Raw genomic sequence first — 27,094 nt, 5'->3', positions numbered from 1 at the left:
AGCCAGAAATGTTGACCGCGTTTTAGACAAGTTACCGGATTATGGCCTCAACAAACTCAACAAACGTTGAAACGTTGGGGGAAAAGCCGCGAAAATGCGAAGTACCGTTAGCGGTGACGAACAAGGGGCTTAATGCGTCAACATCCCCCAACGATTACAATCGACAATCGGCAGTCGACAATTGATCACTCGGAGCAGATTAAGCCCACCGCATATAGAGTATATAGGTAGTACAAACGGACCGATTCCCGTTCAATTTCAGTAATTAAAAAACAATGTTGCACTCTCGACTCGGGGATACTTTGCAAATTAATTATTGAAGGTAATTATTTAAGGTGTTTTCACTGGGAATTGATGTTGGCAGGAATTGGTATACGCTTAAATATTTAAAAACGATATTTAAAGACAGAGGTTGAATATCTGAAAGTTTTCTCAGCGAAAACAAAGCCTTGATAAAACCCTTCCATAAATAGAAATATTCTAATGTTTGGTGATTAGGAAATACTTGTTATTTAGTTGGCAATATTTAAAACTCAAAAATGTTAAAAAACAATTACTATACTCAACAATTAGTAGTTAATGCATGCGTTAAGAGCGAAAATAACACAAATTAAAAGGGCCGTGCTGAGCCGCAAATCTCGAATCATTCACATGCGATTTATAATCGCACGGCGGCGAAGGGAAAGCCGATTAGATTAGAGCGGAAAGCGGTTAGTCATGGTCGCAAATGAACTGCTCACCGGCGTTAATTGGCCGAAACAAACACAATCAAACACACACACACACACACACACACTAACAAAGCGAACCCAGAAAAGTAACGGTAACTAAAACTAAAAGGTAACAACTACAAACAATGGAAAGCTATCAGCTATCAGGGAGCCGATAAGTAGGCAACACTTAATGGAGGCCAAAAGCGAATGGCATTAACCGCATTTGGAAGGTCATTTTGGCCCACTGCCCACTTTCTACTTATACTTTCTACTTTCCACTGTCCACCGATCGCTGGCTTTTCGCCCGCTGAATTCAAAGGATCAGAAACAGAAGCCACAGGACCATAAAAACCGAAACGATGGACTCCTGCTGGCGGCTTCTGCGGGTTTCCTCAAAAACATAAATGAGAATTTTCACAGCATTTGCATATGAATGATTCACACGGCCATGCATAACAAAAGCCTGGGTGAAAGTGGTCCGGGTGAAAGTGGTCCGGGTGAAAGTGGGCCGAGTGAAAGTGGGTGGAACGGACAGATAAATAAAGTATAAAATAGGAGGAAGTTTCTGCCCTCCATGGAAGATGCGAACTGGAAGCGGACTTCTGTTTTTTGGGGGGACAAAACAGATGTATATATATATAAAGAATATATATATGTATAGGTGACACCCACTGGGAAACGCCAACAAGTCCTCATCAAATATGAAAAGGCAACGAAAATTACCCCGAAAAAAAAGAAGCGAAAGACCGGAACCCAAATAGGAGAAAACCAAACCAAGCCGAAAACCCAGCCAAAAACCAAGTCAAACCGAACTGAAATGGAACAAAATTTTTCTGCATAGGTCTGCATAAATGGAGGCGCCTCCAAAAAAAGAAGCCGAGGCAAGCACAAAAAAAAAAAGAAAAAAAAAAAGAAAACATCGCTGGCTTATAATGACCATTCGGACAGGGGCAAAAAGATAGAGATACCTGACCTCCGACTTTATTTTGTTGTTAACTTTCCTTCTCGAAAAAGTAAAAAGAACGCCTCAAACAAACTTTTCATAACACGCACGCACTTTCAAAAAATAAAAAAAAAAGCGAACAGTGTGACACAAAATGAGGGGAGAACCAGAATCCAAACCTTGATTGGATTTTCAGTAAGCACGCGACGAAGTCTTTCAGCACGAAACAATTGTCTATTTCGAATTTGGGAATATTCAACAGAAATTTTAATATTTGAATTTGAATTTAAATTAATGACTTGAATTTGAATTTGAAGTTTTTGAATTTGGTTTGGTTTTAAGATCTGATTGTGACTGTGAGTTGGGTTTCGAGTTGGTTTTTGAATGGTACTGCTCTACACTTGTGGACACTTTTCCGGTGCTCGGTTCTGCCACTGCAAACGTAACCGACTATGACTGAACAGGAACTGAGTCGTCTTGTCAGAGGACGCCTGGTTTTAAATCGGCCAGCGCACTGTTGCTTTCCTGTTAACGCCTAACTGTTCTGCTAACGGTTTCGGCCAGCTGTTGCTGATGGCGCAAAACCTGTTACTGCCACTCCGAGAGCTTTTCCGAAAAGCTTAGCGAGCTAAAATTCGGAGACTTTCCCTGCTGAGTTCGGAGAAATCAACCTTTTCGTTAATTAAGATGTTGTGAGAGGTTTTCCGATTTATGACTGCTTCCACATAAGAAATCCGAGCGTAAATGCAACAAAGCATTCTGGGAAATCTTCGATTTTACTCTGGGCGATACTTCCAAGAAGATTGAATTTACATTGTTTATTCGAAAAACTCATAAACTCATAATTCATAAAATAAATCACAACACTTTTCTCAATAAATAAAATGTGTATATTTTGTATATATTTTCCACAATAGTAAAATATTATTATTATTATATTATGGCACCTTTTTAATTTTTCAAACACTTTTTAGAAAAATGAGGGTATAAAAAAAGACACCAGTAAGAAAATTTATGTTTCTTCATAAGTGAAAACTATGTATCATGTTTCCTAACATAACATAATTAAAACCTTTATAAAATGCCTTTACTGCAACATTACTTTCTTACACATTCAAAAATCACCACCTAAGTTGTTTGATAGCGAGACATTTTGACAGACACTTGCTAATTGTTTACAAAAAGTTTCCAAGTATTTGGCAAGAAATTCATTCGCAAGGCCGAAAAACAGAGTTGCCTTCCCATTGTTCACTAAAACAAAATAAAATCAACTGTTTATGTTCAGTATTTAGTAAGAAACAAATTTATATTAAAGTCGGTAATGCATACATTAGAAATAAGTTGGTTAATAGAAAAAAAGGAACCAAAATTGCAGTAATAATTTATTTTAAAGTAGTTTACTAACAAAGCTGAGTTTATAACATTGTGTATTCAATTGACAAAGAACCCAAAGCCAGTGTATCTGTGTTTTTAAAGCGAAACTGTTGCCAAAGCAAGGGATTTGCTCCCAATGAGGGTCAAGGAAAAATAAACTGTGTAAAAATGCATGTGTGGCACCATTTATTTAGTATTGTATACAGAAAGCACAAATAAATTAAAGACTTCCGCGAAACAATAGTTGTTCGTGACTTTATCCACTGTTGTATTTATAAACACCCATTTGGCTGTCAGTAAATAATAGAAATAGATTTTGGTCACCCACTTTCCGATTTGCACCCAAAAAGTTTCCCCTAACAAATGGCTAAAAAAATATTTGTGTTGGGCTGCAAAAATAAAAGTTTTAAATAAAAGCGCCGTTTAGGCGAAAACTAACCTTCTACCTTCAAAACTAATTCAATTCGGTTAACTTGCATTGAAATTTGAATATACATTCCTAAAGCGAGTGTTATATATTTACATATGTTTATAGGTACTATATATATTCCAAAAAACAATCAAAGCTTCATCTAACCGCTGAAAATGTTTTTGAAGAAGAGGAAAACTCAAACCGCAACAAATTCTTAAATGCAAAGCATTTCAGCCTTGAACTTTTCCTTTCTTAGCACTTTTTTATTTAAAAGAAAATAGTAGGCATCTTGTTTCAGCCTTTTTGCCTGCTGTTAAGCCAAATCAAAGGTGGTTTCACTGGCAAAACACAATGGCGTCAAGTGAAGAAGTTCGTTTGCAGGAAGTTGTAGTGCTTCGATGTCCTTACGCGAATTCACTTCTCCATTTGCGTAGACAGAAGGGGGAAAAGCCTCCCCCTTTAACGTAATTTTAGAGTCCGATTTGTTTGAGTGCTCGACTCCGGATATGAAGAGCAGCATGACTCTCGCAGAACTCCTTTTTCGTTGTATCGCCTGTGGCGCATTTCAAATGCAGCCGGATAACGTTGCGTATACTTGATAAGTCAACCCCACCCGACCCCTTAATCCCCTTTTTTGGCCACTTGCAGTCGGTAGCAATGAATCTTCATCAATGACAATGGCCCACTACATCATCGGCCTGCCCAAAAACAAAAAAGGAAAAGAACGTTAAAAGTGAAAGCATAAAACATGTAAACTTTGATGGCTCCGTTACTCTTTTTTTCCAGCTTCTGGCTTTTTGGGGGCTTTCGAACCAGCAGGTGTCCACCGAAAAAGGAGAGGAGGCGTGGCTGCCAGAGTTTCCAATCCGTATCCGTATTCGTATCCCTACACTTATACTTGTGTCCTGGTTGATGGCTGATGAGACGGAGCAGCTTGTCCGGACATTATGGCTACAGTCGTTAAGCTTTCGGCGTTACTTTGTGACCGTTTTATGCAGCCAGCTCAAGGACACAGGAGGCAACAGGACCTCCAGCACCGCCAGAGCAACCAGAACGAGAAGAATAACCTGGAGAATCCACCTGCATGTGTTAAATAAAGGCATTTCCATTTCAGAGTTTAGCACCCGCGCAAATTATGATTGCCGCGTCTGGATTGCTCGTTTCACCTATCACCCTAAAACGCCTTTAAAAATAAATGATGTGCCAATGACCTTAAAGGTAATTTCCCAGCCTAAATGAATTATTTAAGAATTCTTTAAGAATTAATTTAGGAATTTTATTTCACAAAGCCAAGACCTATTTTATTTTATAGTAGAAACAGGTAAAACTATACCAAACACACCAAAAAAAATCCCATTAACCGAACAATGAGTTTCAGGACACTAATTAATGTTGACAAAAATTGCAGAAATTGAAAATTGGGTCCAATCCAATCCTATCTGATTTTGTCACTGGTCAATCGCGATTGGATTAAGAACACACATCAGAAAGTTCCTTAATCACAATTGGTTTACTAGCTACGGCAGCAACATATTTAACCAAAAAAAATGGCAGCCGGGAGTTAAAAAATAAATCAAAAAGAATAAAAAAAACTTTTTGCTATCCATATCACTTTTCATCAAAGCCACCGCTTGGATTTGCGATGTAAAAAAAAACAAGTAATTAATTAAGGAACTCATATGAGCTTTTATGAAATGTTTCGTTTACCGCACTGCTGGAATTTTCGCTGTGACTTCAGTAAGGTGTGAAGCCAGTCCGTATTGTCCCACCGAAAAATGCCGCTCCATTCAAAGCGAAAGGACAATGGAAGCGGTGCAAAAATAGAGGAGCAGCAGGATGTGAATTAAATTCCTGTTTTTCCCTGTGATGGAAAGAGGGAATTGGAATGTGGAGGTGGAGGTGGAGGTAGAGGTAGAGGGATTGTTCACAGCTAATTAGTTCGCAGTCGTTTCAGAGTTTCGGCCACAAAAAAATCCCTTTTTGTTGGCACACACGAGTGCTCGGTTGTCAAAACAGTTTATTTCCATTCTTTCGTTCTTTGTTTATGCTGAATATATATAACACGCATATTTTCAATAATATTTTATTGTCGAGGGGAGGTTAAGTGTGGAGGGATTTGGTTAGGAGGGAAAAGTTTAGAATATCTCGTCGCTATTCAATGCAATAAATCATGACCAAGTCCAGGGACATTTCAATTCAGTTTATTTACTTATTTTTATTTTGTTTTTGTTTCAGTCACTCCTGCCATTCTGTCAATTGCCTTTATTGTTGTTGCCAAATCAGCTCAGGACTCAAACAGGAAAAAAGCAAGGGAAGGGAGAAGGGGAAGGGGCATCCCCAACGAGAGGGAGATAAATAAATTCAATTTTGGCAATGTAAATCAAGAACTGCTTTTCGGCCAGGTCGCTTTGACATGGGCCATGAAATTAGAAGCCCAAAGCCCCCGAGAAATTCAATCAGAGAACAACAACCCTGCCATCCTCTGTGCTCGGATCTCTTTTGGCCAGTACTTGGGCCTCGTTTTTGAGCCAGTTTAGGCCTTACCTCTTATCATCACTCCACCATGTGAAGAACTAAAGTGTAGCACACTTTTTGGGGCACTCAATTTCCAAACTGAGCTGTGATATCCTTAATCAGCTTTGTGTAAATTAAATTTCACACACTTGTCAAAAGGGTATGAGTTAACTTAATGGTAAATACTTTAATAAGGCAATGGAAAGCTAATTTGCTAAATGAAATATAGATTGTAAATAAAGAGCCAAACTAAATTGAAAACTATTTACACCTTTTATAGTTTAATAATTAAACAATATTAGCTCTATCAATATTTTATGTTGAAAATGTAAAACCTTCAACAAAGGCATTGCATTGCATCTTACCCATAATTTTCTGCATGTTAAGTCAGGTAAATGCGGGCACTCACTGCGTATACGTAATGAAGTGCGTATGCAATGGTTTTGGGGAAACTGCTGGCAATTAAAGTGCATTCGGCGTGAAATGTGCTGGTGGATGGGATGGGATGGCTCACAAGCGAAAGTATCTCAGTATCTTGGTATCCAAGTATCCAGGTAGCCAAGTATCCAATCACGCAGCTCAGTGTTGCGTGTACTTAAGGCTTTTGCATGCAGCTGGAACTCACCGACTCACCTTCTTCCTTCGCTTCCTTTTTGCAACTCGCCTGTCATCAATCACGGTTCAAACAGGAAAATCGTTACAGCCAGGCAGAGTGAGGGTAAAAAGGGAAAGGGGAAAGGGGAAGAGGGGGATCGGTCCAAAGAGCAGTGAGACCAGCAGAAATCGCGAAAAGATTCGAATAGTTTGGCGATACCGCTTGCAATCTGCTCTGTTTTCCCCGACTTTCCCATGCACCTGTTCCTTTTTATCAAAGGCCGTGAAAAACTCTCGAGTTGGAAAAGTCCCTCCATGATGGGTGGATAAAATGGGGAGTGGGGAAGTGGGGAAGTGGGAAAGGGGGTTTTCAATCGGGAACTCTGACGTCTGGCTCCCACATTTTACGAGCATAGCCACCTTTCGGTGTTGTTGCCTCGGCTGGCTTGGCTCGTTATAAAAATAAAACAAATTAAGACAGCAGGTTGAAGACAAGCGGCGACAGACAGCCAGATATACGTATGTATATATGAACTGATTCACAACTGGGAATTGCGAATCGGGAATTGGGTCGGGGTCGCTCTAATTGGTAGCTGAATTGAATTGAAAGTGAAGTTCTCCTCTGCTGGAAGCAAGCGTTCCTTTATGTTTCGTTAACCTTGTCTACTTATCTCGAAGTTTTGAGTGAAAATGAGACAACTTGTGGTGCACTTGGCAACATCATTATAATTACAAACCCATCATAACAAAAACATATATTTGGATTAAAAGTTTTAAATTAAGTTAACAGTTTTTGCAAACGTTTATTTATTATATTTTTCAATTGTGACAAATGTTTTCCTACGACAATAGTATAAATATATTGTAATTATAGATGCTATCAAACATTTATCTGAATCGAAAATGGTGTACAGAGATTTAATTACTTTTAATTTATTAAGCAAAAAGGGTGTGCCGTGCACTTTCGTAAATATATTATATCCTTCATAAAATGAATCCCATTTTCACTGTGCACTTCGCGAACTGCTTCGTCAGCAAGCGCACCTGCTTAAAATACCACGGGAGGCCTTGATCCTCTTACTCCTCTCTCTCTGCTTCTTGTTTCCTGTTTCCTTCCGCGACTTGGGTCCTTTTTAAGCGTTAAAGGAGCGCAGCATCATGATGTAGGACATGGCGGAGCGCACAATCTGGAATGCAAAAGATAGAAACACGAAAACATACACGGTAAACAATCATGTGATGTTTCTGTTTAACCATATAATAGCAATTGAAAAAAAAGCAAGTATAAAAATTATTTAAATAATATTTATACAAAAATAAATAAATATAAAACAATATATATTATATATAAAGTAGAAGTTTTTTGGATTTAAGTTAATTTCGAATAGGACTGTTCTTTTGCTATTGTTGCCCTTACAATTTGAAGCTGGCAACACTTTCGGCGAGTGCAACCCTGTGGCACGTGGCCTTGAGACTCACCGCCGAGAAGGTGGCCATGCTGGCCTCGAAGAAGTAGCCCTTCATCTGGCAAGGTCGCTGGGCGCGCATGGCGGCGATGAGGAGGACGCGCTTGGTGGGCGGAGCGAAGGCCGTCCAGTCGCTCTCGTAGAGCCCGTTGCCGAACTCCAGACTGGCGCTCTTGATGTTCTCCCCGCACTTCGAGTAGATGAAGAGGGCGATGAGCAGGGAGCCCACGAAGGCAACAAAGTAGAGGCTCTGCGGATTGGGAAACAGGTCGGCCACCTGGAAGCCAATGAAGCAGATCTGCAGAGCGGAGAGGAAGAACTGCAGGAAGATCAGCGGTCGGTACCTGTCCGCTATCTGCTCGGCGATCTGCAGGCCCTTCTGGTGGAGCAGCAGCACCTGGACGAGACCCTCCAGCTCCTCCGCTCCGCCCACCGCCGCCAGGTTGATGATCCGGTGCTTGGCGATCCGGAAAATCGCACACACGTTGTACGTGAAAAAGAAGAGCAAGGAGTCCACGCACAACGCCATCGTCACCTGTTCGGCAATTTGAAGTGTTTATATTTATTTTGAATATTCACTTAAGTTTGAGTAGCAGCTTTAAATATTTTCAACTATATAGTGAAAAATGTGTTAACAAATAAAAATAAATAAAACAAAATTACAAATTTATTTTGTTTTAATTTTAATCACATTTTTAATTATTATTATTTACTCACTTATGAAAACAATAACCTTCATTATACAAGCAAACAGTGCTATTGGAAATTAAAACCAAGACTTTTTGCATCTTGATCTTAAGACTCATGACTCAAATGCTAAGTGCATCTTAATCTTATGACTTGTGACTTGTACTTCCTGCAAAGTTATGGGTTTCGGGCACACAATTGTCCACTTACTGCGCTGTAGCTGGCCATCACGTTCCACAGATAGGTGGGCACGTACCACATGACCACCTGAAGGTCATAAGGATACACCCCGTTGTGGGGCAGCTCCAGGTGGATCTGGTCGCCGCGAATCAGGGAAATCACAATGCCCACGAAGGGCTTCAGAGCAGCGAAGATTCCGGCCAGGCCAAAGCAACGAGTGTACGTCAAACTGAGCATCTGGTCACTCCGGTTCTCCTCCTCCACGATTTCCCGCGCATCTGGCCACACACTGATTTCTGCGAATTTTAATGGATCATTCTATTTAAAAGATCTTTTTATTTATTAAGAAATTCACTTTTTCTATTAAAAAAGGGTTAAGTAAATTGTGTGTTAAATTGGGATAGAACATGACACACGAACAAATATTAAGAGATATTTATAATACTAGTTTAATTAATTTTTAAAATAAGGCCAAGAAATAAATTTTCTGTGTGGGACAAAGGCAATATTTTTTGTTCTACAATTTATACTTTTTTCTATTGCTTTTTAAAATTTTATAGAATTTTCTTTGTGGGTTGTAGCTTTTACAAAAGTTTACTTGATTAAGATCTTCTAAATTGCAATACGAATTCGGTGAAATCTAGAAAGCAATGTACCAAATGGTTGCCTATCTGAAGAGGGTTGTCCCACCCACTCACCCTTGTCCAGGATGGCCCTGATGCGGTAGATGAGGCCCACGAACTCCGCTCGATGGTAGCAGAAGAGCAGGAACTTGACCAGGGTGAGCATGCTGGCGAAGGTGGAGCCGAGGGTGTCCGAGAGCAGGCTCACCTGGGTGATGTACTCGTGGGCGGCGAGGAACATGGGCACCATGAACAGGAAGAGCGGTCCCATCGTGATGAACGTGAGCAGCGGGCGGTCGTTGGCGGTCGTCGGACTCCACAGGTCGATGCCCATGCAGCGGTAAACGAGGATTTGGACCCGCAGCGACTTGCCCTGACCACCCTGCTCCTTTTCCGGATTTTCCTTTGATTTTCCCTTTTGGTGGTCACTCATCTCGAACAGCCGAACTCTGAGGTTCCCACTCGTCTGTCGCCCGGTTTTTATTGCCGCAAATCGGGGGGCGTGGCATCCGCTGTCATGTCAAGGATACAGGCGAACTTTTTAAGTCGGAAATCCTTGCAAAAAATTCAAGATACTTTTTAAATTTAAAACAAAAACTCTGCTTCATAAAATCGAACTATCAGTAAAACATTTTCTACCTTCAAATGCTTATGTAAATTCAACTAAAACAAATATAATATGTTAACTGAGTTCTTTGTACATTGTCTTAACTTTAAAAATGCATTTATTTTTAATTTTTTAATAAAATACTTTGCACAGAAAACTTCTATATTGTGTGCCAAAAATAATAAATGATCATTTTCAGGTGGATCTGTTTTAAAGTTTTAATGTGTTACATACTTCAAAAAGGGTTTTTTCACCAAACCATAAACAGACTTTTATTTTTCCCTGTGGCAAGAACTAGATATTGATGTACAGCTCCTTATAAAAATTGAATTGAATCCCAATGTCCACTGTGTTTATTTTTTTTTGCTAATTGTTGACGTGAAGGATTTGGCACTGCTTTCATTTAAAATGCTTCTTTTGTGCGCCGTTTAGTGGGTTAAATGGGTGTGGACCTGGGTGAAATTCAAGTGCATTTATGGCTCTAATTACACGACTTTTTTTTTGCATTTCGCTGCATTCTATTTAATGTCGGCCCTTTCCTTTGCTCTTCTTGACAATCAAATGGCAGCCTTCAGTTCCCAGGAAGTGCATTATAATTTTAATGAGTCTGTGGAGATTCCAGCCATACGAGTCGGCGATTAGTTGTGGCTGCACTTATTTTTAGCCCCGTAATTAGATGCGATTTCACAAAGCTGCCGTTGACATTTGATAAAAAACCTGTAATTTGCGACCGCGGGAGACAAAAGTAGAAGGCGAACATGACTAAAGTAGTTTAAACTGATTTCGGTCGCTGAATGACAACGTAGTAAGTAGAACTCATATTTAATGCAGAATATATTTAACCTTCTGTCAATGTTAAGCTTCAATCAACCTGGAATTACAAATTTAATAATTGCATATTGTAAATTATTTTCCGAAATTCGAGAAAGCTGATATAAAACTTTTTTGAAGACATTGAACATAAAGAAAATACATCCCCCTTAGAAATAAAAAGATTTTTGAAGATTTTCTGCAGGTTTTGCCAAAAAATTAAAAAAAAACAATTTTGCAAAAAAAAAAATAAGGGGGTCCCCACAAACCCAATTTTCGAAAATTTTGAAAGGGGTTGTATCATAAAAATTGAAAAAAAGTCGGTAAAAAAAAAATTTTTAACCAATGATGCAGTTAGTTAAAGAATTAAAATACAAACTTTAAATGGTATGCCACGTCAAAATCTGATCACAATTAAAAAAGGTATGGACACTTGGACAATTTTCAGCAAATCCATTTTATAGAAATTTCGAAAGGGAAAAAATCGCTCTAACAGAAATGTTAAGATGTTCTAACATTCCGACATAACATTTCTGTTCAGAAAGGGCCCAATCCGAGGCTCCAACCAGTGCTGAACTCGGTAAAAGGATAGATTTGGCGCTGATGCGAATTTAGCGGCAAGAGGGATTTTTTAGAGTATTTGGGGAGGCGGTGCATCACCTGTCAGCACTGAACGAGACGTTTTCCAACACTCGGCCCAGTTGTATAACCTCGCCGCAAATAATTTTTACTTGGACTTCTGCAGCTCGAATTCCGTGCAAATAAACCGTGAAGTGAGTAGGAAACACCGGTGGGTCACCCAGGTAGAGATTCAATTCAAGCATATATCTTTCGATCCGCAGAAATGGCTGGCGAAGGCGAGAAACTGACCGGCCTGTCGAAGATCTTCAATGGCACCACCATGAGCGGCCGTGCTAATGTAAGTATTGCTGATTCCTGGAGACTTCCCCAATCTTAATGCCTTGGTGTTTGCCACCCGTTCTCTCGACTTCAGGTGGCCAAGGCCACGTACGCCGTGATGGGCCTGCTGATCGCCTACCAGGTGCTGAAGCCCAAGAAGAAGTAGAGCCACCAAAGTCCGCCACTTTCGGAGTTTTGGGTTCGGGAACACCATCACCGGACTCTCCGGGTCAGACGCCTCCAGTTTGCGGAGGCGGGTTTATTTTATGTGTAGTGCAAGACCTTGAAGGAATAAATAAGCTGAGAATGTAACACACTGAACCCCCAAGTGCATTATGTAACGATCCTTGGGCGCCCGCTTCAATTTATTGCATCTCAATTGCGAATCCTTTGGAAGTTCGCTGACAATCTCTCGGTCACTTGTGTCCACCTTACCCAAAGTGATCAAGGGACCTTCATCTCCACATTTCGTGGAGGAGTGTTTTTTTAAATGTTTGGGAAAAGCCTGTAATAACAAATGATAACTCCTCTGCTTTTAAGATGATCTAGAAGTAAATCTCCCACAGGAAAAGTGTCCAGCAATATAAAAGCCCCCTAAAAAGTTCGCAGTACCTCAGAAAGTTATTACAAAGTCATTTGGCACGACTGACTGGACCTGAACTGATTAATAATGCCCCTTAAACCCTTCTGCAGATGCAGAAGCAGATTAGGCGCAAATTTTTGTTGATTTCTCAAGTTCTTAAAATTGGTGCAATTCTGAGTCCGCCTTTTCCATTATAACTCAAGTCTAACAATGAAAAAACTGACGATTATGAAGACTCATTGTTAATAAAAGCTTAAGTCCATATTTTAATTATTTTCCCGGTCATATTAGTTTTACGAAAATGTTAATTTTAGAACGGAAAAAAGCAGAAAAATATCTTTCCATGGCTTTTGTAGCTTTTCAGTTAAGATTTCACAAAGGAAAAGTAAAAAATTAAGATCTTAATCAGTAAAAAAATATTTATATGAAAAGCTAAAAACTACCATAAGCGGTCTTTAAGCAATTTATCTAGATTTTTAAATTGCAGCGGAAGTAAAAAAATCCATACATTCCAACCCTTGCGATTACAATTGTAAATCGCGAAGTGAAATTAGTAGTAATTTAAACATTCTAGGAAGACATGTGCCAAACTTCGGGTTTGATTTCCTTTTTGGTTTTGGTTTTCTGTTTTTAATATTTTATTTAAAGTTTTTATTTCATTTCAAACTTGCTTTAAATTTCCTCTTTTTCGTTTTCGTGGGTAGGGACTTATTTTGAGGGGCGGGGCGGGGGCGGAGCATTCGGTGCCCCAGTTTATCGAAATTTCAGTATTACTAAAAATTAATTTGAATGAATTGAATGTAAAAATGGTTTACATATATTCGTAAGCATATATGCCACGTACTCTTCTTCTCCACCATCTAGTCTTCCACCATCTTCCTTCCGTTTCCTGCCTAATCGTTATCGTAATCGTTATCATGCTTATGCTGTTGCTATCCTTGTCTTGTCCGTTTTGGTGGAGACGAAAAACCAGATGATGCATTTAAAATATAGGTATAAATTAATGTTTATATCATTTATCAATATGCTATATAATATACCTTTTACATGTATTGTGTGATAGCAAGCTTGCCTTTTTTTACTTTTACTCATCATTTCATTAATTTTTGTTTGCCTTCGATTTCTTTAGGGTTTTTGTTTGTTTTTGTTTTTTTTGTTTGTTTATAACTAAACATTGCCTGGCATAGCAAACGTCCCAAATATTTTGGGTTTTTCATATGTGGGCGTGGCTGGGGGCGAGTGTGAGAGAGATTGTGTGTGTGTTTGTAGACTAATTAATATCGCTATATGGTTTCGGTTTCGGTTTCTTGTTTCGGTTTTTTTTCAGAAGCCTAGCGAAAAGTGCTTTGCTTTTGCTTTTCTTATTTTTCTTGCATTGTTAATTTATTATTAATTCTACTACATTTAGTCGCATAGCCCTGCGGGGCGGGGCAGGGATTTCGTTTGGTTCGGAGATCCGTGCCCCTCTCCGCCGGATTTCGATCAGAGTATAATCGTATTAATTACTGTTACTGGGATATATGTGTGGGTTTTTGCTTTCCTTAAAAATGTTTGCTGGAGTGTTTTTGTTTTTCGCTTGGATTTTGCCTCTATATATATATATATATATATATATTTATGTGTATATGTGTGTTTGTGTGTGTCTGAGTTTCCGTGTGTAGTATATGCCATACATATCGTATCCTTGTTAAGTTACAGTTACATATTGAATTACACATTTATATAAATCTTTTAAATTTTAGCCGCCTCACCTCCCCGTTACGTTTCGCTACTATTGGCATTCTACCGTGAGCATAAACGTACGTCCTTTCGCGTCGATTGCATTTCCGGTTTTTGAATTGCAGCAGGACTGGCGGGTTAATGATAATCGATCAGATAATTATCGATGGCAGCGGCCAAGGTGGCAGCGCTGGCTGCGAGGGTGTCGGCGGCGTTGCCACCCGTGTGCGATTGCGCTGAACACTGTTTTCAAATTTAAGCTTGGGTCCATTTTTTTTCGTTTCTCCCTCTGTTTTAGTTTTTAGTTTTAGTTAGGATCAGGGTTTAGTTTACTATATATAACAATATAGAGCCCACCGAGTACAATTTGTGACGCAAGTGTCTATTTGTTGTAGTTAGTTGTTGTTGTTGTTTATAAGACGACAAGATTTCTATATGTATTTGTTTTACGTTTGAACTTAACTTTGCGCTTAAACAAACTCTCTCCTTCTCGTTCGTTCGCCCTCTCTCTGTCTGTCTGTCTATGTCTCTCTTTCTCTCTCTGTCTGTCTGTCTCTCTCTCTCTTATTCGCTGTCTACACAGAAAGATTGATATCGATAGATATAGATAGATAGATAGATTGTATATATAATGTATATTGTAGCATAAACATAAATTAGAATTATTAGTTGATTTTTTGTTGGTTGCAAAAAATTAAACAATATGTATATATAAAGAAATTAAAGCATACGCAGTGCCAAAGGTTCATTTTGTTGTTTCGTTTGTTTTTTTTTTTTTGTTTTGTTTAAAGGAGAAAGACTCTACTACAAAAAATCATAAGTATATAAAAGTAATATATTATTATGTAAATTTGTTTGACAAAAAATACAATCTGCTATTTTATGTAAGTATGTATGTATATGTAAATGTATGCATGTGTGTGTGTGGTGTGGTGTGGTGTTTTTGTTTTTGTTTATGTTTTGTTTTAAATATTTATTCTTGCAATTATAGTTTTTCCTTACTCGTTTCCTGTTGAACCTTTCGTCCTCTCACTTTCGACTTACGATTACTTTCTTCGCTACTGTTACTGTTGCTTTCGCTGATTTAGCTGATATAGCTGATTTTGCTGAGTTGCCTGCTGCTTGCTTGCGGTTGTGACGAGGAAGCCCCCAATATAGCTCACTTTCCACTTTCCACTTTCCGACTCATCATCACCATCACATCCATCGCCCCCTTGCTTCCTTGCTTGCACTTGCACACAAATGCAGCTGCTGCTCGAAGGTCGGATGCTTGTGTGTCGCTTGTTTGTTTATGCATGTGTTGTATATATTCCACTTTCCTAGTTTTACTCCTGGCTTCTTCTTCCTTTGTTGTCGCTCGTGTCCTCTCCGTTTTGAATAAGATACGCGTTCCTCCTCCAGCTCTTGGCCGTGTTCCTCCTCCTCTGCTAACCGTTCGTATCTCAATCTCTGTGTCCTTCTATCGGGGTCTCGCTGGTGGGTGGCTGATGGGGTGGTCTGAGCGGTGGATGGTGGCCACCTGGCGCTCAGTTCGCATGCCACTCACCCCGATTTGCACCACCGCCCGCACCGGAGGCGTTATTCGCATAGTAGGGCTTTCCAGGTCCGGAGCCCGCCGCTCCTCCAGCTCCTCCTCCGCCGCCGCCGGCTCCACCAGGACCGCCATTGCCACCGTTATTGCCACCGGGCGGACCTACAGGTGTGTTGCTGCCTCCGCCACCGGCACTTCCGGCCACGCCGCCACCGCCTCCGGTCACCTGACGCATACTCTGTGCCCGTTGAGCCGCCGCCGCTGCTGCCGCCGCCTGGTCACGCTGCTGCTGTTGCTGCTGCTGCTGTTGTTGCTGCTGCTGCTGCGGATGCTGGGGGTAGTTGTTCGGCCGCTGGATGGGCGTGGGATAGCGTCCCTGGCCGCCGCCACTCTGTCCAACGCTGCCGACGCCATTGCCACCGCCATTGCCGCCCACCTGGGAGCCACCGCCTCCTCCGTTGCCGCTGCCACTGCCCACCGCTCCGCTTCCGCGGCCGCCCAAGGCGTTCATGTTGGGCCCGTTGCCGCCACCGCCGCCGCCCTGCCGCTGTTGCTGCTGCTGTTGCTGCTGAGATTGCTGCTGCTGCTGCAGCACCTGGTTCTGCAGATCCCACTAAAAGAAGAAGGAGGTGAGCTTATTAGCAGGAGTAATCGCTTGGGTAGGTAGCGCTACTTACCGCTCCGTAGTTCTTGTGGTGCGGCGGACTGGGCTGCGACTGCACTTGCTTGGCCAAACCGAGACTCATGTCCGCGCTCAATGGACTCTTCAGCTGTCGACCCATCTAAGCAAAAAAAAAAAATATAGAAAATGGTTAATATATTGTTTAAACATAATGCGTTTATTGCATGCTAGTGATGCAAGGGAAAGGGAAGTGTGACTTTGAAAAGGATTCCCTATGAATTGCACGATTTTCCACACTAAAAAAACTAATTTTCCAATACTGTTATATTTTAATAACGAACTGCTAACTAACGGCACTTTATGTCGATTTAAAATTGTATCATCCCTGCAGGACTTCCCTCGTAAATATTGAATTTGACAATTGAAAATCCTGCTCAAGTAAGAATTTTTTAAAACTTACGCCAAGCGACCCCAAGAAAAGTTGTTCAATATATATTGTATTGTATTTGTTCAACATTTAACCTTTACACAGTTTAAATTAAAGCCAACTTCTTTCTTTACTGAAGATAAAAAACAAACAACTACCGATTGGAGTATATCAAAATAATACATCATTTCTTGCAATTTTGCCGAAACTCGATTCCAAATTGGTATTTTTTGTTCACGAAACTAAAAAAACGACAATTTATGATTTCTTTACTAATGAAATGCAACGATTTAAACAAAATATATATATATCTTCTTGCAAATCTCTTCTGGCTCCAAATCTTGCTTAAACTCGTAGCCACCTTCCGTTCAAAAGAAAAAGGTCTGGAATTCTTTCTCTTGCGAATAACTGGGAAAACGACAACATGATGGTATTAACGGTATGGGATAGTGGATAGTGGTGCGATGTAGTGTCCTCTGCTTACCGAGTCCTGCATGTGGGCTTGTCCCTGGCTGCCCTTCAAGTAGGCCGCTCCGGGCGTCGGTCCGCCGCGGTACTGATTAATGCTGGCCGCCGTCAACAGCTGCGAGTTCATGAACTGCGTATTGAACGTGCCCATCGTGTGCTGCGATTGTGGCGGTCCCGGCGGACCATTCGATCCGGGCGGTCCGCCCTGATGGCCGCCGTACATGCCGGCCGCGGTGGCCAGCCCGTAGTTTTGCGCACCGCCGTTGCCCTGCGGCGGTGGTCCGCCGTAGAACTGCGGTCCGCTCGGCCCGCCCGGCGCCGAATTCGAGTAGTAGCTGTTCGACTGCAGCTGATGGGCGCCCGGCGGCGGACCGCCCTGGCCCGGATGCTGTGGCGGCGGGCCGGCATAAAGATTCATGTACTGCTGGGTGGTGGCATAGGGACCGGGTCCCGGTCCCGGACCACCGCCGCTGCCCGCCGACTTGGAGCCTATGGCCCCGATGGGCTGCTGACTGGGCGGCGGCTTGGCCGCGCCAGACGACATCATGGAGTTGCTGCTGGACGAGATGATGGCCACCGCCGCGTGGTTGCTCAAGTTGCTCGGATTGCTCAGCTGCTGCGAACTGGGCTGGCCAAAGGGTCCGGGTCCGGGGCCGGGACCACCGCCCAGTCGGAACTGTGACGAGAGATTGGAGTACATGTCCGGTGTGGGCGCCGTGGGCGGTAGACTGCCGCCGTGCGGCGTCTGCATGGCGTACGCGTTGACGTTCACGTTGAAGGGACCGCCGCCCGCGGCCGCTGCCGCCGCCACTGCATAGTGATTGGGGAAGCTGTGGGCGGCCGCCGCCGCCGAGTAGGCGGGCGAACGGCTCGAATGATCGAGCGAATGGAATGGAGCGTACAGATTGCCGCCCTGCGACGGCGGCGGCGGCATCTGCGACGAGTTGAACACCACCGCCGGCGGGCTGGGGATCGTGGGAATGCCCCCAACTCCGAATTGCGGTGACGCCTGGTAGAACGACGGCTGCTGCTGCTGCTGTTGTTGCTGCTGCTGCTGCTGCTGGTGGGCCTGCTGCTGTTGCTGGTGCGCCTGCTGCTGCGAATGCTGCTGCTGCTGCTGGCTGGGCGGCGGGGACATGCCCAGGTGCTGCTGCTGCTGCAGCTGCTTGGTCTTCTGGTGCGCCTGCTGCTGTTGCTGCTGGGGACTGGGGTAGTCCTCCTGCTGGAACTGCTGCTCCAACGAACCCGCGTCGAACGGCGATCCGTGGCCGTAGCCATGGCCATGGCCACCGGGCACCGGGCCCGGCGAGGAGAGCGCATGGTGCTGCTGCTGCTGGTGGTGCGCCTGGGCCGCTGCCGCCGCCGCCGCCTGCTGTTGCTGCTGCTGGTGGTGCTGCGCCTGCGCTGCCGCCACCGCTGCCGCCGCCTGCTGCTGCTGCTGCTGATGGTGGTGGCTCTGCATGTGCACCGCCGACACCGCATAGTGGGGCATCTGCTGGTGCTGCTGCTGGTGCTGCGAGGCGGCCACGGCGGCCACAAAGGAGGCGGCGCTCATGTGGCCGCTGCCATCGTCGCCCGTCTGCTGCGGTCCCACCACCTGCTGCTGTTGCTGCTGCTGCGACACCACCTGCACCTGCGACTGTTGCTGCTGCTGCGGCTGTTGTTGCTGTTGCTGCTGCATCGCCCCTGCCGGCGATGGGCCATCGGACATGGGCGTGGCCGATTCCCAGACCTTCTTAACGCTCGCAATCTTCATGTTGAGATCCGCCGTCGAGTTGTTTTGCTGCTGCTGCTGCTGTTGCTGCTGGGAGTGTTGCTGTTGCTGCTGCTGGCTGGCCGCCTTGTCGATGGTGTCCACCACCTTGAGGGGCGCGGTGGGGTCGTCGCCGAAGCTGAATCCGAGCTTCATGTCCTGCGAGTCCTCGCCAGCGCCCGCCGCCGTCGCCTTGCCGCCGAAACTCATCTGCGATAGGGCACTGGACAGGCTGTCCACGGTCATGGTGGCGCCGCCACTGGACACCGACAGAGCTCCACCGGGTTTGGCCACCACGGCGGCGGCCGCCGCCTGCTGCTTGTATGTGGAGTTCTCGAAGATGATCGTGTTGACGGGAGCGCCGGCGTCCAGCAGGAGATTGGTCGACGGACCCGAACCGACGGCGCCGAGCGATGTCTTCTCACCGATGGCCGGCAACTTGCTGACCGGCACCTTCTCGCCGCCGACGACGACGACGGCACAGGACTCACCCTTCTTCTTGTCCACCGCCGAGCTGCCGGGAGCTGCGATCGATGCGGACGCCACGGACGCTGGTCCCACCACCGAAGCTGCCGTCGCTGCGAGGCCCGGAGGCAGGCGACCCGCCGAATCCTTCTGCAGCTCGTCCTTAGCCAGCAGGGCAGTGTTGTGGGCGGGGGCCACCAGGGCGGCAGTCTTGTCCTTCTCCTCGCCGCTGAGCGCCGACGAATCCTTGTCATCCTTGCTGGGTTTGTGCAGACCGGCGCTGAGTGCCAGCTGGTTCTGCTTGGTCTTGTCCAGGTCCGCCTGCTCCGACTCGGAGGTGCGCTGCTGTTTGCCGTACTCCTCGTAGCCGAGTCTTCCATAGCTGCGTCCCGCTCCTCCCGCACCTGATCCTCCTCCAGCGGAGCCGGTGCCCACGGGCTGGCGTCGATAACCGGATGCGGATCCGCCGCCGCCACCGCCGCTGGACAGACCACCGCGTCCACGTCGCGAGGGTTCGCCGCGTGGCGAGAAGCCCGCCTTGTTCGCCGACGCCTGGCCGGAATTGGGTGCATTGCTGCCGGCTTCCTTGGGACTGCGACGTGCTGCTCCTGCTCCTCCCGCTCCGCCGCCGCCGCCGCTGCTGTAGCAGTCCTCGTCCACGTCCTCCGAGTGCTCCGACTGCTCGCCACCGCTGCCGTAGTAGCGCCTGCCGCCACTGCCACGACTGGTGCCCCAGTCGCTGGCGCTCCTCTGGCCGCGATAGCTACTGCCCGATCCGACGGCTGGTCCGCCACTGCCGCTGGTGTAGCTGCGTCCACCGCGACCTCCGCACGCTGCTCCGCTCCTGGGACTCGGTCGCTTGTTTCCGGTCTTGTCGTCATCCACCTTGCCGCCGGCTACCTTCGCCTTGTCCTCCGAATCCAGTGCAGACTTGTCGTCCGGCCGCTCGTCGCCCGGCTTCTCGATCTCCACGCTGCGTCGCAGGATCTGCGTGGGCATGGGGTCCGACGACAGGGTCTTCTGCTGCTGCGGCGAGGCTGGAACCTGCTTCTGCTGGGCCGAGGTCTCCTCGCTGAGGCTCGGCTGTCGCGCCGGCCGCTGCAGGATCTTTATCTGCACCGCCGAGTCGTGGCTGTGGGTCGACGAGAAGCTCTCCTCGCGGTGTCGGTGGTGGACCTTCTGTTCGGCATCCGTTTGCTCCGCCCACGATGAGCACGAACCGCCGCCGCCGCCACCGAGGACATCATCGCCTGCCGAGGAAACGCTCGTCTTGCGATGTGAATTCTCGGATATGCTGCGCGGCAGGGTTTGCGCCTGTCGGTAGTCCTGACCGCGGGTGAACCGCTGCTGCTGCTGCTCCAGCTCCTGATCCTCGCGAGCACTGCTGCTGTCATGTCGATTGCGTCCGTATCCACCTCCTCCGCCGCCGCTGCCGCCAACGCTGGCTCCACGCTGCGCATAACCGCCGGAGATGCTGCGCCCCTGACCAGCGTTGGTCTGTGCTCCTCCGCCGCCGCCGCCGCCGCCGGAGCCGCCTCCTTGTCCTCCGCCTACGCCACCCTTTTGCAGGTAGCGGGAATTGCTGTCGAAGGCGCTGCTGGCCGAAGCACTCTTCTCCAAGCGCGGCAGCTGCTGCTGTTGTTGCTGCTGCTGACGCTGGAAGCGGGGTGGTAGGTTCGATTGGAAATGGGTGAGGAAGGTCTTCTGGCCGTAGTCACCGCCGCCTGCTGACGAGGAGGAGGATACGCCTCCAACGCCGGAGCCAGCTCCTCCCGTTGGAGTGACGCCACTCCCCAAACTGGAGATGCTTCCCCGGGGTCGTCGGTGCAGGCCACCGCCGCCGCCGCCGCCACCTTGGCCTCCGCCTTCGTCCTCGCTGACATTGCCCAGTGGAGCGGACGGTGGAGGCACCTCGTTGGACAGCGATGCGGAACCGGAGGAGGACAGGGCTCCGCCCTCGCCACTGGCCAGAGCTGCCGCCGCTGCTCGATTCATCTTCATCTCGAGTTCCTGCAGCTTCTTGGCAGCCGCCTGCTTGCGTTCCATTTCGCGACGCTCCTCCTCCTCCTTGCGCTGCTTCACTCGCTCATAGACACTGGCATCCAATGCGATGCCACCGGCCACCGGCACACCCACGTTGCCGGAGCTGCCACGATGACCGTTCTGCTGGCGGATCTCCTGCTGCTGCTGCTGATGCTGGTGATCCTGATGGATTTCCGTGGGCTGATCGCGATCGGTGCTCTCCTTGCCGCGTTGCCAACTGGATGTGGAGATGGGCAGCTTGCGTTGATCGTTTCCACCCAATACTGAGGAGGAGGATCCCTGTGTCTGCTGCTGGGCGGAGCCGTGCTGCTGCTTGTTCTGGCCCTGGTGCTCCTCCGGCGTGGACTCGTCGTCCGAGAATGTTAGTTTCTTCGTGTAGTCAATGTCGTCCTGCTTGGTCCAGCTGTCGTCCTTGGCGATGGCGTTGAGGCGCTCCAGGTCCTCCTCGCGAATAATGGGACGCTGCATCTGGGCCACCTCCGGCTCCACCACATAGTCCTTGTCCTTGCGCCCAACTCCACCGCCAGCCCCGTTGGCCTGCTGCTGCTGGGATTGTGGCGGAGTGGGTGATCCTCCGATGCCTAGGCCAGATTGCGGAGGCGACGAGGAGGCCGTTGGTCGCTTGGGAATGGCAGTGGCCGCCCGGAAGCCGCCGCTGCCCACCACTGCCGGCGAGGCGGAACGAGCACCCAGTATGCCGTTCTGGTAGGGAGCGCTTGGCAGGGCCGAGGAGTCCAAGGATCCGCCGGCCAAGATGCTGGCCGCTGTCGCTCCGCCGGTGGGCAATGGAGCGCCGCTGCGCATGAACGAGGGCATCAGCGACAGGATGGGCAGGGGCACTGCTCCGCCGGAGCCTCCGCCGCCGCCGCCGCCGCCTCCGTTACCCCCCATCTGGTGGTGGCCCGGGCCCTGTAGGTTGAGACCCTGGTCCGCTGCCGCCGCCGCCGCAACCTTGGCCGCCTTCTCCTGCTGCTGCAGCCAGGCGGCCGTGTCGTTTTGCGGACGAAGGCTCATCTCGCCCAGATCCGCGCTCCCGCCGCCGCCGCCGCCGACGTCGTCGCTGCCATCTCTGTAGTCGCGATGCGAGTGGTGGCCATATTGGCGACCGTGGCCATGGTGGTAGTCGCGATGGTGCGGTTGCTGCTGGTGGTGGTGCTGTTGGTGCTGCTGCTGGTGGTGTTGCTGGTGCTGGTGGTGGTTTTGGTGGCTGGCATGGTGCGCCTGGTTTTGGTAGTGGCTCTTGCCAGCTCCAGACCCGGATCCGAGTCCACCCGCTCCGCTCGATCCGCCGCCGGCGCCGCTGCCAACTGTGCCGTCCAGCGTTGGGAACTCGTACTGGAACTGCGGACTCTGATAGTGGGGCACCACCTGCTGCTGCTGGCGGCCAAAGTTCTGACCGCCCGAGCCACGCTCGTGTCCTGTGGTAATGGCAGACCATGTTTTCGGCGAGTTGATCGAGTGTCCGCCCGATCCAGAACCTGCTCCGCCTGCTCCTCCGCCCGTTGAGCCACCTCCGCCTGATCCTGCGGATCCGCCTCCGCCGCCGGAGCTTCCCACGGAGTTGTTGATTAATTTGAAGTTCTTGTTGCCGCCGCCTGAGCCGCCGGCGTTGTTGTTGCTGCTGCTACCGCTGCTGCTGCTGCTGTTCACAAACTTTCCAGCGTTCGGGCCGAGGCCGACGTTGTTGTTGTGCTGATGCTGGATGTGGGCTTGCTGCTGGCTATGAAGACCGCCAGTTGACGACGATGCAGCTCCACCTCCTCCAGATCCCGCTCCGCCGCCTGCTCCTGAACTTCCGCTGTGGGCAGTGGTGTTGCTGTGGCTAGTGTTGGTTCCTGCCGCGCCTGCTCCCGCTGTTCCGCCTGCTCCCGCTCCTCCAGATGTGGCTCCTTTTACAGAAAACAAAAAAAAAACAAGAGGTTAAGTTACATGGTCTCTGATTTGCGATAGACATTGAAAGAACACCAACCTTCGACTGAGACTAGGAGATTGTTGTTGCTGCTGGTGTGCGTCTCGGCCTTCAGGGATGGCAGATTGGCTGGTGGTCGCCTAGCGGACGGCACTTTGCCCAAGATTTGCATTCCATGTTTACGTGGCACTTGATTCTTTTGTGCAGATGGTTCACTCGATTCGCCCTGCAAAGGAGAAAAAGAAAGACAAGTAAGTAACTAGATAATGTTGGGAGGAATCGATCTAGATCTTGACTCTACTTACGCGGCTATTCTTGTACATGCGATTTATATCCAACGCTGTGAATTTGGGCTTGGCATTTCGCTCTCCCCTACTTCCCCCCAGTGTACTCATGCTGCCAATAGATCCTCATTAGCGTTAGCTTCCTTCTCGCCGCCGCCGCGCTCCTCTTCTTCCCGCTGCGCTGGAGGATGTGGCTAGGATGTGGCTGTGGCTCTGGATGAGGATAAGTTGCTGGAACCGCCGAAGCTCCTTGTTTCAGTCTTTCTGATGAGCTGTAAGCAGAATTTACAATAAAATTGAGTACAAGTGCAAGCGAGTCAGTTGCAATCGGGTAATCGAGTACTGCCCGCCTTTTGTTTTATGTTTTGGTACCCCTGCCTTGGAAACTCCTCTTTTGCACAACCCCCACCCGATCTACATACACCTCTAATGCAACCAGGGGCGGATCAAGATCAAAGTTATTGGGAAACTTTCTAAAAAAAAAAAAATTACTTATTTTTACCTGCTTATTTTAAGCCAACTTTTTGTTCAAATGAATAAAAATAGCGGTAGGTATTGAAAAGTATTTAAACTTTTGATTTTGGTAGAAAAAGTAAGTCTACTTATGATAAACCTCTTTATTAAAACGAACTAACCCACGTGCAAAAGAAAATAAAACTAGGGAAAAATCGTTTTTTTCAGATTTACACCCACTAACTACTAACTGGCGTTTGAAGATACCATCTAGTGGATTTAAAATTAGGGTCTTAAATCAGTCTCGAAATCAAATATTGTGTGATCGGCTCTTAAGCATAAACTAATGAATTGTATTTCCAAACATAATTGTTTATAATTTTGGGCCGAAATACTAAAGAGCAGTTTTAAGCCAACAGAAATATGAAATATCTAATATCAATTTTACTATATTTTAACAAATAAGCTTGGATAACTGTATAAGTACTGAAAATCAATTAGGAATTTTGTTGTGATATTGCGTTCGTTACGAAAACGTTTGGGAGGCAACTATCCCCAGTAACCCCCTCGATCCGCCCCTGGGTGCAACCAATGTTTGGTGCGAGCAGGACAGCCAGGGCCTCTCTGAACACACGCAACTGAGAGGCCGAATAAGGTGGACGGCAGTGGGAGAAAGATGGCTAGACTGCTCTGCCCACACATCAGCGGCAGAAGCGGCAACGCATTGAAAGAATTTTTGCGGTGGCGTCTTGTAATAACTGTTGGGAGGGGGGCGTGGAGGGGCGAACGAACAATGGCTGACAACCACAGCAACAATATAAAAACGGGGCCAGTAAAATCCTCCCAACAACAACAACAATGCCCGGTGCAGGGAACTTAAGATGTAAGTAATTTGACTGATGTAAGTGTGGGAATACAAGACAATGTAAACGCTTGGCAACAATTATTTTTCTCCTTTTTCTAATAACAACCATTCACAAGCACAACGCACACCAACACCATCACAGGCACACACACACACAAACACAGAGAGCGAAAGGCTTTGATAGTTATTATTTAATCGGCGATTGCAATTTTTTTTGTTTTACATCCAGGTCCTTTTATTTATATTTGCATGTGTATGCATGTACACAGTGGCTGGCGAAAGCAAACAAAGCGAAGAGAAGATTGAAATATACCGTTTAAACACCGCACGCACACAGCCGCACACACTCGGGGAGTTTCGTTTGTTAGGCAGCGATGGCGAGAAACTGAATGGAAAATGATGAAATTTGTTTACTTCGAACGTTCCGCGATTTGCCAATATTTTCGGCTGTCTGTCTATCGGATATTCGACTGCGGCTAACTGTTTTATTTCGCATAAAGTGCAAAATTTTAATTCTGCTTTCCACCGTCCAACGTAAAGTTTGCCGCTGCTTCTTCTTCGTCGAGTTCTTCTTCTTCCACTTCGCACTTTTCGCATGTATTGCGTGCGTGTGAGTGGTGTGGAGCATGGTGTTGCCACCTGGGGTGGCAAAACCTGGCCAGACCGCTAAGATAATTAATGCAGGGGTGACAGGACGATAAGCACTTCGCGATTATTTAGCAATTATAAAGCCTTACCCCATGGCTTGTTTTCTGGTTATACACAAATTGGTACAAAATATTTGCTTATAGAAACAAAACTAAAAAGCAAAAACCTGCCGCCGACAAATGCAACGCTGTTGCGGGAAAGAACGGGATAGCAGGATAAGCGCGCCCCGTGCGCTCCCTCTCGAATGCAGCGAGTTTAACCAAGCCAGCTAAAGCATTTTCGATTAAGACAAGATTTTAAGCGGAAACCGGCGGAATAGGAACCATCACACAAAATTAACCAGAATTTTCAATCCCTGCTTGCCAACATCTCGATTCCGGCCATCTCGACCAGAGCGAGAGCGAGCATGAGAGAACATAGAGCTTACCCGTTTGCACGCAGAGCACACACCGCAAACACAGTTCGTTGCTCCTTGGCTTCTTTCTTTCTTTCCTTCTCCTTTTTTGCACTCTTTCTGGCGCTTACTCAGCGCCGATTCGCCGCTTGCGAAAACAAGAGAGCGCACCCGATGACAGCGAGACGTTGTTGTTAGTAGACAGCCGTTGGCAGTCTTTGTTCGCCAAAATCTTCTATTTGCTTGAATTTCGATTGTGATTTCGATTTCGTTGCGATTTTTGCCTCTCGCTGTGCCTGTGTTGCGCTGGCTTTGTCAGCGCTCTCGCTCGCACTCGCTCGCAGTCGCAGCTCTCTGCGCTCTCCCTCTCCGCTCACTCGCGCCGTCTCTCTCACGCCTGTCGCTTTTTGCAAGTGTAGATGGAAAATGGTATCGGATGAGGAGGCCCAAGTGCTCGGTTCCGATTCCGAAACCCGTTCAAATCACTTTTCACACGGATTTACTTATATTCCTTGCTGGAGATTTGCACACACGCACACTCGCGACTGCACTGGGCTGATTGGCAATTGGGTTTTAAATATTTGCGATGCGTTCTTTTCACGTAATACGTAATTGTCCATTAGTTTTAAATCGTATGTATTATTTTTTTGCCATTTTACGGCAAGCGTTGCCAGATGTGAGTGGGTGTACCGCGGTGGTGCCCAATCGTCGACGGTTATCGTTATCAATAGGAGTGGAAATCGAAAGGTGACAGGGTCTCTTTTAAAATAGTGAGGGTATTCGTTATGGTAAAATTGTGCTTTAGGGCCTTTGGCCAAAATATTCATAAAAGAGTGTCGTAAAGCGTGATTTTAAATTATTTATTTGTAAAAATAGCAAAAAGCAATTGACAGTAGCTTTTCTGGATCAGTACTATGAAATCACTCTGAGTCATTAAGCAACCTGTAAATCGTTGAGAACTAAAATTGTCAGTGTTTGACATGGTAAAATTATTTAATTTCTTTTGTTATTACCATTTCACACATTTGCAGCACTCTTTATCCACAATACATTCTTCCGGTAAAACGGATTGTCTCGCGGCAGAGATTATTGCTATTTAAACAAATA

At 46.6% G+C, this 27,094-nt stretch overlaps 4 protein-coding genes across 9 annotated transcripts in view; 1 reads left to right on the top strand and 3 right to left on the bottom strand.

Moving 5' to 3' along the window:
* Positions 1-2,105, bottom strand: part of LOC108095540 — a 56,614-nt gene extending 54,509 nt beyond the window's left edge. Inside the window, exon 1 of the mRNA XM_017196669.2 lies at positions 1,836-2,105. The gene's annotated coding sequence lies outside the window, so the exon portion shown is untranslated. The remainder of the gene's footprint in view (positions 1-1,835) is intronic.
* A 5,362-nt stretch (positions 2,106-7,467) lies between these two features.
* On the bottom strand, positions 7,468-11,114 carry LOC108095503 (odorant receptor 9a). Of its 4 annotated transcripts, none has more exons than XM_017196610.2 (5): positions 10,348-11,114; positions 9,582-10,061; positions 8,914-9,179; positions 8,030-8,551; positions 7,468-7,737 (listed from the first exon to the last, which is right to left on the bottom strand). In XM_017196610.2, the coding sequence occupies exons 2-5, from the start codon at positions 9,937-9,939 to the stop codon at positions 7,684-7,686; spliced, it is 1,200 nt and encodes a 399-aa protein (XP_017052099.1). In that variant the 5' UTR covers positions 9,940-10,061; positions 10,348-11,114; the 3' UTR covers positions 7,468-7,683. The 4 variants fall into 4 exon arrangements, with proteins under 4 accessions (XP_017052099.1, XP_017052101.1, XP_017052100.1 ...); XM_017196612.2 differs by having other exon boundaries at positions 9,582-10,018; XM_017196611.2 differs by having other exon boundaries at positions 9,582-11,114.
* A 451-nt stretch (positions 11,115-11,565) lies between these two features.
* LOC108095539 (ATP synthase membrane subunit K, mitochondrial) lies at positions 11,566-12,144 on the top strand. Its single transcript, XM_017196668.1, has 3 exons — positions 11,566-11,696; positions 11,766-11,842; positions 11,918-12,144. The coding sequence occupies exons 2-3, from the start codon at positions 11,768-11,770 to the stop codon at positions 11,987-11,989; spliced, it is 147 nt and encodes a 48-aa protein (XP_017052157.1). The 5' UTR covers positions 11,566-11,696; positions 11,766-11,767; the 3' UTR covers positions 11,990-12,144.
* Positions 12,145-14,510: 2,366 nt separating this feature from the next.
* LOC108095538 (neurogenic protein mastermind) lies at positions 14,511-26,684 on the bottom strand. Of its 3 annotated transcripts, none has more exons than XM_017196665.2 (6): positions 26,021-26,684; positions 23,649-23,899; positions 23,404-23,569; positions 17,190-23,323; positions 16,334-16,438; positions 14,511-16,269 (listed from the first exon to the last, which is right to left on the bottom strand). In XM_017196665.2, exons 2-6 carry the CDS (start codon positions 23,736-23,738, stop codon positions 15,652-15,654), a joined length of 7,113 nt encoding a protein of 2,370 aa, XP_017052154.1. In that variant the 5' UTR covers positions 23,739-23,899; positions 26,021-26,684; the 3' UTR covers positions 14,511-15,651. The 3 variants fall into 3 exon arrangements, with proteins under 3 accessions (XP_017052154.1, XP_017052153.1, XP_043063422.1); XM_017196664.2 differs by lacking the exon at positions 26,021-26,684 and adding an exon at positions 25,259-25,372; XM_043207487.1 differs by lacking the exons at positions 14,511-16,269; positions 16,334-16,438 and adding an exon at positions 16,768-17,113 and having other exon boundaries at positions 26,021-26,683.
* Between the last annotated feature and the right edge of the window lie 410 nt (positions 26,685-27,094).

This window comes from Drosophila ficusphila, unplaced genomic scaffold (genome assembly GCF_018152265.1).
Source record: "Drosophila ficusphila isolate 14025-0441.05 unplaced genomic scaffold, ASM1815226v1 contig_198, whole genome shotgun sequence".
Lineage (NCBI taxonomy): Eukaryota > Metazoa > Arthropoda > Insecta > Diptera > Drosophilidae > Drosophila > Drosophila ficusphila.
The sequence above is the reverse complement of the archived record's forward strand: the minus strand, read 5'-3'. Positions and strand labels throughout refer to the sequence as shown.